Below are 11142 nucleotides of genomic sequence, written 5' to 3'. Positions count from 1 at the left end.
GATTTAAGACTTAGAGGAACATGCTGGGAAGTTGCAGTAGTCTTATGTTAACAGCTTCCCAGCTTACAATTACATACATTTGTTTCATTGCCAGCGGAGATATTATTTGCAGCCTGTAGGACAAGTAGCCATTTAGGCAGTGCTGAAATCCTAGGAACCAGAAGACAGTGGGAATCAAAAGATGCCTAAAAGGGTGAAGAGGGAAGGAGACAACTGACAGTGGTTTGGTTTGTGGACAGAGGGAGCTGCCATGAGCTTCTGAAGTAGCTGACTCCTCAAGCACATGAGAGACAGAAATATGCCTCCTGAGCCGCTCTGACTTCTCTCTCTTCCTAGAAATCCTAAGAGTCTTCAGTAAGACAGTAATTACTGCAAGAAGTCCTACTGAGTCCTCTCAGGAAAGCTTTGGTTTCCTCTCGAGCACACACACAGAAGCTCAGAAGCAAATGAGTGATGGCCCAAAGCTTGATTTGATCTGCTGCTACAAGTAATTTGTGGCTGGCAAAGCTCACCGGCATCCCTCAGGAACTAATCCATGTTGGGTTGTTTTAAAGAGTTCCTGTGAAAACTGAGCTTAGATAATACCATTAAAAGCTATCTGAGAGGTGTTTCAATTACACTGACATACGGTTTAACTACTGAGGATATCCATATGCTGCTCATATATAGAAATGTAAACAGATCATCTGTTGAGTAGATGAGATTCTTCAGTTACATCTAACTGCATCCATCTGCAGCACTGCCAAAGGAAGATCCCTTGAAAAAGCAGCTGACACATTCACTGCTGATAGAGAATGAGATAAAACTTTGCAACTTGTGAAAAATTAAACAGCACTTAAAATTATTCTGGCATGGAGAGCCAGGAGTTTGGGCCTCTTCAGCTTACAGGGGAAGAAACCATGTTCAGAGAGTCACCCAGACCAGTGTAAATATGGGCTTAGTGCTGAAAGGGGTGTTACCAGCATTGCTACCCCCTGATGCTGGTACCTCATCTGGATGGAATGAGATTCCCATGTCATTCCCTTAATGATTATATTTTAATATTTCACTCTAGTGTATATAATTTTCATTCTTCACAAAGATGTTGCAACCACCAGCCGGTATTGCTCTAAGGTCAGAAGAGTAGCACCAGCTACTTTAAATGTAATTAGAGACTGAAATCGGAGCTCTGATTCTTCTGAATTAGAATAGCATTGCTAAACTGTAAGGTGAACAGAAAGTTTTGCTTTGATGGACTTTCAGAAGGCTCATGTGCCACTCAAGCTATGTTCCTGCTTGTTCATAGCTGTCTAGTGTAAACATGGAGATTCATGCTCCACTGGAGGTTCACTTAAAACCTTGTGCTTCTTCTTTGAGCTGCTGCCTACCCAGTGGCTCCCCATCCTGCACACTGCAGCAGACACTCTGTACAGCCTTGCAGTCATCTTTCCTCGGGAGCATCTCACTCTTCTAGCAGGACATTTTCCAGTTTGTCAAGTTTCTTTCCAAAACCAGGTCTTGCCCCCATCGTATCCACAGCCCTTCTCAGCACCATCAGTGTTGTAATCCACAACTTCAATATACACACACGGTGTTACTATTATCTGTATCACTGGTGAAAATCCTTTGTGATCCTGGATAAACTACAGGTTAAGTTCTCTCACACAGCTCTGAGTGTCCATCCTGTACAGCTGAGAGCTGCTCCCACCCACAGCTTCACCACCAGTTCTTCAGTGATCCTCTTAGACTGCATCAGATACAGTGTCATGAGTGTCAATCATGGAATCACAGAATGGCCTGGCTTGAAGAGGATCTCAAAGGTCAGCTAGTTTCAACCCCCCAGCCATAGGCAGGGTCACCAACCACTAAACCAGACAAATAAAATCTTTCTTTTTATCTCACATTTTCTTTTATCAAAGGGGTAGAATCAAATTCTTTGTTCCTGTAAAGCTGCTGTTCTCATTTTACATCCTTTTCTTATACTCTAAATGTTTAGTTCTTAGTGATTATGTGTTCACTGAACTCTTATGGGAGCTCAAGGTAACCTCTCTTGATTCCTGACTCACCCTGCTGTCTCCTTTTGAGCCTGGTGGCATTCCTCTTATAACTTGGAAACCTGACAGAGCTCACAAGATGGAGCAGATCTGCCCAAAGTCCTTTATCAGCACCAGGCAGAAACGACCTGCTTCCTTCATACCTGGCTGTTCACTACTTAGAGACCATTTTTTGGTCTTACTAGTGCTAGCATCCTTGCCATTGCAGACCTCCTCAGTGGAAACCAAAGCCAGAAGACAGGGAATGCCTCTGTGGGCTCAGTGCTGTTCGAAGCTAGCCCTCCCCTGGCCATTTCCTCTGTTGGCCTTGTAACCGCGGATCTCTTGTTATTGCCTGCTAGCTGTATCTTGTTTGGTCTTCGTTCCTTCTGCCTGCTCCCACTTCCCACACATCCCTCTTGTTTTTGCTAATCCCTCTAGCTTCCCCTCTCACCACAAACACCTTATCTCTGGGACACCGCGTACAAACTCATCCCGTTATTCATATTAATGCCTTAAAACCGCTCTGCTTTTGCCCGAACGGGTCCTTCAGGGTTCGGGGTTCAAAAACCGAGAAACCGCCGACGGGCGCCACCCGCCGCGGGGCTGAGGCGGCTCAAACCACCGGCCCGAGCGGACCCGGCGCGGGGCGGAGGCGGGCCTGCAGTTCCCCGCCCCGCGCCCCGCTCGGCCCGCGTCGGTCCCTGCTCGGCCGGCTCGGCCTCGGCGGAGTCTCCACGGCGACTCGAGACCGCTTGGGTTACCAGGGCGGCGGCACGGGTGGTTGCGGCCCCGGCCTCCAACTGGCCGCGGCCAACAGCCGCCGCCGCGCCCATAGGCCGCCGCCTATATAGGGAGCGGCGGGTGGCAGCAGCGAGCGGCTTTGCGTTGAGAGCGGTAGGGTAGCAGACTCCATCGCGACGTCCGAGGCAGGTGCGGGGCTCCGTAAGCAGGTACGTTTTGTTAATGTTTTTAACTTTATTATTATTATTATTTTTTCTAAGTGTTGTTATTTTTCTCCCCTCGTCCGGAAGGTGCCGAAGTCGCGGTGATGCGCCGCACGGGGGAGACGAGCCAAGCGGGGCGGCGGGAGCCTCTCCCCGCTGCGTCCCGCGGCGGGCGGACCGTGCTGGGGGTACTGGTAGAGAACGGGCAGCAGCGGCCCAGCGCCCAGGTGAGCCCCGGAAAAGCCCCTCTGAGCCGTGGGACCGCGGTGGGCCCCGTGGTCGGCCTGGGGAATGCCGTGCCGGCTGTGTTCCACGGGGAGTAACGGGAATTAGCGAGGCTTTCCCAAGCCCTCTCTCTCTGGTCCCTAGCTGGGGATGGCTGGTGTGGCAGGGAGAAAGCAGCTGTGCTGGCTTACAGGACCTCACCCACCTGTGTGTGCCTGTGGGCTGCTTGGTTTTGGTGGTGTGAAGCCCATAGCTCAGTCAGCAGATAGTCGATGATAGGGAGAATTGTATCCTGAGGTCTTGTGGATTGTGGTGCTTAAGTTCGGAAGTTTAAAGTTTGCTTTTTAACTCAACTTAAAGTGCTTTTTGGCCCATAATGTCCTTTGTTAAGCCTGTGACAGTGCCTGAATGCTTCCTTTCATCACCATGACTTGCTGTAGCACCTGCTCCTTGATAGAACTGAATATGGAGCAGACCCTGCGCTTGCCGGCAGGTTGGAGTCAGGCAGTGTCCTTGCCTTACTCTGTGGGAGTAAGGCTGCGTTCCTGGTTTCTGACTTCCACTGCCCATTGCCTCCTGTAAGCTCTCTGTTGCAGCAGCAAGCAGTATTTCTTAACTAACAACTGTAGCTGCTGGCTTTCCCAGCAAACTTGTAATTATTTGTCCGTTAACCAAGGAAAGTGATATACCTTCTCTAAAACAAATGATGCTGCTGTTTTCTTCCTGAATTATCTTGCCACAGCATTACTGTGTGCTCTGTTTCAGAATACTGCTATTACCAGACACTTATCTGGCTCTGAGAATGCCTTCCCTCCAGCTGGAAAAGACGAAGTATCCAACTGTGTGGTCAGTACTACATCAAAACAGGACTTTGCTATCTACATTGATGAACCAGAAGAGAAAGAAAACTTCAGCTCCCAGGAGGATGAAGAACTGGAGTCAAGCCTGTGTGAACTGGATACTAGTGCAATGACATCCAGCATTCACCTGCTGTTGGATCTGAGTACAGGTAACTCCTGTTAATGTTCACATGGTATCACAGGTACTTGCAATGTGGTTATGAATCGTGCTGGCAGTGAGCTAGTGAGTAGCCTATCTTAAAATAATGACCACTTCATGATAACATTGAGTCAGTGTGATGCACAAAACTTCTATGCTAGAAATGGCTAGAGGTAGTGAAGAGACTAATTAACTAAATGCCTTTCTGGCTTCTCTTTTCTGTTAGGATCACCCATGCTAGTGGACACATCCTTCCGGTCCCGGCCTGAGGATCAGATGGGAGATCCCATAACTCTAATGACTGTGGGAGAGTATGCAGAAGACATTCATCAGTACCTCAGAGAAGCTGAAGTGAGTGTCTTTTAACAAATGCAAAGATGTGTGGGATCTTCCTTACGGGCTGCAATACTGCAAAGCCATATGGCTGCCACGCAGTAACTCTAGGCTGTCACTGAGCAAACAGTTGAAGCCATCACTGGAGCTTAGTTCTTTGAAATCTTCTAGACAGTGATGATGTTTTTCAGGCATTACTCCACATCCTGAAGATGGGATGTGAGTAGATTATTGCAAAATACTAACACACATGACCTCGCTGGCTGTTCTGTTATAGTAGATTTTTATTATTTACATTTTTATATCAGCAAAATGCAGTCTTTCAGTAAGAAGGTAGGAGAAATCTGATGCACTTAAAGTCACTCTCAAGTCCCTCTGAATGTATTTGATAGCAAACACTGAACTTCCCAGTTCAGGGGACATCCTTTGCTCTTCTGCTACTAACATGGTAGTTCCTATCTCCCTGTCTTTCTAGAGATACTGCTTGAACTCTGATTAGAGTTACTTCCAAACTAGCTACTCATAGTGGAGCTACTCATGCCCCTTTTGGCACAAGTATAAAGAATGTCAGTCAGTTCAGCCATCAGTGGCTGTCTTTGGGGTGCACATCCTGGTTCTTAAATTGTCTTTCCAAACAGGTGAAATACAGGCCCAAGCCCTACTACATGAGGAAGCAACCAGATATCACAACAGAAATGCGTGCCATCTTAGTAGACTGGCTGGTGGAAGTAGGGGAAGAATATAAACTTCGAACAGAGACACTGTACTTGGCGGTGAACTACCTGGACAGGTTTCTCTCTTGTATGTCTGTTCTCAGAGGGAAGCTGCAGCTTGTAGGGACAGCAGCAATTCTTCTGGCAGCGTGAGTGTTTATCTCATGGAATCTTAGTGGGATAAACTTATTTTTGGACTGTCTTTTAGTTTAATTTGAAGGACTTTAAGCTTGTGGTGGTAGGTAGGTTTTCATGCTGTCCTAAGATAGTGCCCCATCCCTGGAGGCTTTCAAGGTAAGGCTGGATCAGGCCCTGGGCAACCTGAGCTAGTGAGCGTGTCCCTGCTTATTGCAGGGAGTTGAACCAGGTGATCGTTAAAGGTTCCTTCTAACTCTAAGGATTCTAGGGTTCTGTCATTAACCACTTAACATACTTTAGCACTTTTAAAACTAAGCATTTAATGTTCTTTATTAAGGAACTGTAGGGGGAGAACCTTGTAAATAACACCAGAAGCAAAAACAGTGCTGTATTAAGCCACTAGCCCATAGTAGATTAAAGTTGCAATCGGCAATTAACCTTAAACTGCTTTAAATAAACAGGATATCCAGCAAAGTCTAAGGGTGCATGGATTTTTGTCTAGAGTGCATGATGTTACTGACTCTTTTTCCTTAAGAGTTTTCCTATTAGTCAAGAGTGCTAGTATGAGTGTATGACTATCTAGGCTGATGACTTAGACTGATGACTTAGAGAATATCTTTGTCTTTCCACCAATTTGATCATCAAGTCTCTCCTATACTGGAGAAATCTTAAAATAAAACCTCTAAGCCCGTCTTAGAAATGTCATATGCTCACCTTGATATGGGCCCAGCAGAAAGTTCTGTTACTTTAACTTGTAAGCTGACAAATATGGCTTTTCTATTTTATTTATTTATTTTTCAGGAAATATGAAGAAATCTACCCTCCAGAAGTGGATGAATTTGTGTATATAACAGATGATACATATACAAAGAGGCAGCTGCTAAGAATGGAACACCTGCTTCTCAAGGTTTTGGCTTTCGACCTCACAGTGCCAACCATCAACCAGTTCCTACTTCAGTATATTCACAGGCATGGAGTCTGTTTCAGGACAGAAAATTTTGCAAGGGTACGAATTATCATTCTTTTAGAATAGATGCTCTGTAGGCTACTGCCATCAGAATGCAGGCTTCTGTGCTTCATTATTTCTGGATAAATGGCTGGGAATGCTGAGCTTAGCCTGTCTGTCTGGTCAACTAGACTATCTTGGCAGCAAGGTCTTAGGAATCCTTTCTTCAACTGAATATGCATACCACCTGACCTGGAAATGATGATTCTTTATGTTGCTGCCCAATGACACAGCATATTCCCACAGAATGCCTGGGGAAACCGTGCTTCAAAATAGTGTGTCCCACAAGCTTATAACAAAACCTCTGACTTGCTGCTTAGCTCAAAAAGTATGAGATTGGTACAGTGCTTATTCAAACAGCCCAGATTTCTGTTTCTTAGGTGCTCATTTAGCCCAGGTCCCCAATTAAGTGAGGCTCACCTATGTGAGCAAAATCCTCATGGGAGAAGATGGTGGTGTGTTTTTGTGGGGGTTTTTGTGTGTTTTTGGTTTTTTGTTAGACAAAACGGTGTGATTTTTGTGGATAGGTTTAGAAGATTTGATTGGAGTTTATATGAGTGAAGTGAACAGGACTGGAATACTACCTACCAGATATGTAGCTCATGTTTCTTACCTAGAACTGAGGACCAATCAATTCAAGTGCTCAGTATATTGGCATGGTTCTACCTGATAGAGTGGCTCTATTTGAAAGACTTGTGCTTTTTCTTTCTTTGTTAAGTATCTTGCAGAGCTGAGTCTCCTTGAAGCCGATCCTTTTCTGAAGTACCTTCCTTCACAAACTGCTGCAGCAGCCTACTGTCTAGCGAACTATACAGTGAACAGGTCATTCTGGGTAAGAGTAACTGCATACTGATGTTTAGCTCATGTGTTCTATAACTAGAGATCTGCTGAGAAGCAGGAGTGGCTTCAAATCATGTTTCTGTAAAGACTGAAGTGCAAGGATGAGCAGCTTTTCCCAAGCTAATGGGTGTATGTAATTAACAAATGTTAAATTAATCAGAATTATCTTGCCATCCCCCTGAAATAGGAAGGTCCTTTCTGTTTTCACTTATGTTAAGTGTGCACCTCAGGCCTTGTCAGTCGGTAGTCTCAAGTTTCTACCCTCTATAGAATTCAGGGGCTTTTTGGGAGGGGAGGAGAGAGCTGAGTGGCAGCTGTAATAGAAATCTTGATAGGCCTGTCAGGTATCTGTGGTTTAGCAGGAAGCAAAATGCAGAAGAAACATAATGAATGCAGTGGACTTAGAGCAAGAGGAGATTCTTCTCAGACCTGACACCAGGGAAGACTTACAGTAAATCTGAGGGTGGATCTCAAATCTAGAGTGAAAACAGTTCTTGCTTCTATAGAAGTATCTTACCTAAAGCAGAATAACATTTTTTTTCCCTTACCAGCCTGAAACACTTGCTGCATTCACTGGATATTCATTAAGTGAGATTGTGCCTTGCCTGACTGACCTGCATAAGACATGCCTTGATGCTCCGCATTGCCAACTGCAAGCAATTAAGGAGAAATATAAACAGCCTAAGTAAGTAACCAAGGATCTAGCATTTCCTTACTTGGGGGTTGTAGGCATAGGATGATTCTGCTTGAGCAACTTGAGTAGTAACTCTTATAGTTCATAAATTTCTTATAATGGACAGCTTTTGTTGCTGACTTTGAAGCCTTCCTCAGCATCTTGAGGGGAAAACTCTTCTGAACAGGAAAGTAGTTGATTCATAGATAGAATCGTGATCCACTATATTTGTCTATTGCAGTATGGCATGATGGCTTCTTTCCTATTGTCCTTCATCAGAAGGCTTCTTGCAGTACTTTTACATCTGTCACCTAAGCTAGTAGTTTCATTGGTTGTATTTCTGTTCCAGGTACCTGCAGGTATCTCTTCTGGAGCCCCCAGCAGTTCTTCCTCTACGCTAGAGATGGTGGATCCTGGACCTAGGTTTATTTTGTCTTGATGAACAAAGCTGGTCTAACATCTCATTGAGCACTGCAGGTCATGTGTCTGTAACGATAGTGATCAGAAGTTTTTTAGCTAGTATTTTTTTTAATTAGATGCCTTTTTAAAAAAGGATATTAGAATATAGCTCTTAATATAATTGACAGCACTTTTAATAAATGTCTTATTACACTACCTCTGAATCTTCTGATTCCAGTTAATATATGCAGTAATGGTGCGTGGAAAGGTTTACTTACAAAATCACTGAGATTGGCCTTAAGTTGAGCTGGAATGGATCAAGTGATAGGTCCTTCAATCCAGTACATTCTCCACAGATATGGTTAACTGCTTCTTCTTATTCTAAGACAAGATGATGTGCCCACAAAGAGGAACTACTTTCTGGGACTTGTCTGTGGGTGCAAGAACAAGTGGTCTATGAATACTGATGGCTGTTGATGCTCCCATTGTAGTGTGGTAATGCAAGATTTTCTCTGGGGACATGGGTGAAAGGGAAACTGTGGCTTTCTAGAGAAAACCATCACTCTTAACAAAAAGGAACAGGCAAGGGGTAGGAAGCTTTCCTTCCAAGTTCTTAATGATCTTATCTTGAGCTCTGTAATCTGTACAAAGAATTGTGTTTTGAAGCAAGGATATGCTTAATGCTTGACATTGACATGCATTTCAAAAGTTGAAATACTAGTTAACAAGCCTATTGCTTTATAAAACCTGATCATACCAGTGTCTGCATCATGAAGCTGTTAGCTTCAAGTGTTTCACTTTCTTTGATAGGCACACAAAAACTTTCTCCTGCCTCCTCCATGTATAGGCTCACCAATCCTGCTAGTGATGTAGACTATATTGTATGTCCCCGAAACGGAGCAGGGGTAATAACTAATTTACTGTATTCAAACAAAATGACCTATAAGGGAGGGGAGCATTCAGTTTTCTGTCCTATGCAGTTTTTAGTTTCATTACAAATGCTTTCTAGTTGAGTGCATGCATCTGTCTCACACTGGCAGATGTGACCAGGTATTGCTTACTGATGTCTCTGGTACGCATGTTATGATTGGAGTTAATACTATCAACCTTTTTGCTGCAATAAATTCCACAGCTTATGGGTGAATGGTCTGAAAGATGGGCTATCTACTGCACCCGTGCATTCAGGCAACTCCTTTAAAGTAGATGGCTGAGAAAAATGGCCAGAGGCAGCAATGTCTAGCTACAACGTGGAGTGGAGGGTTCCTCGATTCATTGTTTCATAGTGGAAAAATAAGTGTACGTATAGTCTTTCTAAATCTACCAGCTATGAGTACTGGCTTTTTAATGGTGTTTCAGGCTGAATATGAACTATCCTGAAACTACATGTTAATAAGCCTTACTTCCCTTGTGAGGTACTGTTGCTTACTGAATTGCAAGTGCTATAGAGCTGGGTATTTTGGAAGCGCTAATGAATGCCTCAAGTGTGAAACTGTTTTCCTAGTACTCTAGCACTTTGCAGGTGTTCATACAGTCATATCAAGCATAACAATGAGGGAGAGTTTCAGTCTTATGAATTATACTACCTCAGTCACACCTGATCTTCGTGGGCCAACAGACTTGGTGCATCTATCGCAACCGGAGCTGAATTCCCCATCTAACTTAGCTGAACGTTTTACCATATGGTGTCTTCCTAGAGGCCAAGATTTCCTTTGGTTTTTGTCTTCAGATTTTATGTAGATAGAGAAAAGGTGCCATAATTGCATTTAATTTCCCCGAATATTTAATTATCTGGTATATTAACCCAACTGTCCGATTAAAACAAGACAAAACACACAGCGATCTCTGAAATACACTGTGCTGTACCTTATTGGCTTTTTTGATTTCATTTATTTATTGGGATGCTTTTGCAGCTGAGTTGGTAGCTTTTTCCAAGCAGCAAAAGGTAGCTGAGGTGAAGAATCTCTTAATTACATAGTGTGAATGCCAGCGGGTTGGTACGAGGTAGATTAAATTTGTGAGACAGAAGAAACTGATCTCTGTTATCACCTGTGATATGAGGGCAACTGTCATTTTGAAGGTTCGTGTTCCATTTTCAGCTTTTTTGCTTTGAATTTATCTGGCTTATTCTTGTACAAATGAGCCTTCTAAGGTTAAAGCTGGATGCTTTCGTTCATGTATGTCGTGGCACTTAACCCTGTCCTGCCTCTCCTCTGATGAAGCTTGTGTTTAAGAAAAGCATAATAGCTGTTTCTGTTGGGCGTTCTGTGATGAAGGTGGCATAATGCTGCTTTAAAAATACTTAAATACAGGTGTACAGTAATATATACATAATATAATAATACTTAAATACAGATGCAAAACACATAATAATGCTTAAGACATAATCAAGTGTACAGAAATCTGTATTCGTAAGGTGAGAGATAATAGCAACCCAAAAAGAAAGTCTGTGTTGATGTAATACCTCTGTGATGCAGGAAAAACAAAACATGTGAAGATCACAGCTGTGTGTTAGGTTTGAAACTAACAGAACCAGACTCCTTCACTTCAGTTGCAGCAGTATCGTGTACCTGAAATAATGGGGAATTAGCATTAAACAAAGGAAGACAATTTTTGACTATCCTATTTATTGGCTAATAGCAGCCAGAAATAAGATCTCATTTTCTTTGCTCAGGAAATGTTCAAGCTGTTGCGGCTTCAGAATTGTCAGGCTTGATCTTGCTCAACTAACTCCACTGCAAAGGAGCTCAGTGCCCCCGGAGTCTCAGCTTATGTACAACAAAGGCTGAAAGCTGACTTCTATGCAGGCCACAGTCTCTTTTCCCTCCAGTTTAAAATGTATTGGGCTGGAATGTTGGGA

General features: G+C 43.7%; 1 protein-coding gene across 1 annotated transcript; it reads left to right on the top strand.

Moving 5' to 3' along the window:
* The first annotated feature begins 2826 nt into the window (after positions 1-2826).
* Positions 2827-8500, top strand: CCNA1 (cyclin A1). The gene is made up of 9 exons (XM_072342116.1): positions 2827-2965; positions 3047-3186; positions 3950-4193; positions 4410-4534; positions 5155-5378; positions 6169-6373; positions 7092-7205; positions 7765-7898; positions 8236-8500. Exons 2-9 carry the CDS (start codon positions 3064-3066, stop codon positions 8285-8287), a joined length of 1221 nt encoding a protein of 406 aa, XP_072198217.1. The 5' UTR covers positions 2827-2965; positions 3047-3063; the 3' UTR covers positions 8288-8500.
* The last annotated feature ends 2642 nt before the right edge of the window (positions 8501-11142 follow it).

Source organism: Excalfactoria chinensis, chromosome 1 (assembly GCF_039878825.1).
Source record: "Excalfactoria chinensis isolate bCotChi1 chromosome 1, bCotChi1.hap2, whole genome shotgun sequence".
NCBI lineage: Eukaryota > Metazoa > Chordata > Aves > Galliformes > Phasianidae > Excalfactoria > Excalfactoria chinensis.
The sequence above is the reverse complement of the archived record's forward strand: the minus strand, read 5'-3'. Positions and strand labels throughout refer to the sequence as shown.

Bases quoted from the DNA above. Each gene is read 5' to 3' on its own strand.
- CCNA1 (XM_072342116.1), top strand. From the start codon at position 3,064: ATGCGCCGCACGGGGGAGACGAGCCAAGCGGGGCGGCGGGAGCCTCTC. The intron at 4,535-5,154 runs GTGAGTGTCTTT...CTTTCCAAACAG, and splicing joins AGTACCTCAGAGAAGCTGAA to GTGAAATACAGGCCCAAGCC. The intron at 5,379-6,168 runs GTGAGTGTTTAT...TTTATTTTTCAG, and splicing joins GCAGCAATTCTTCTGGCAGC to GAAATATGAAGAAATCTACC.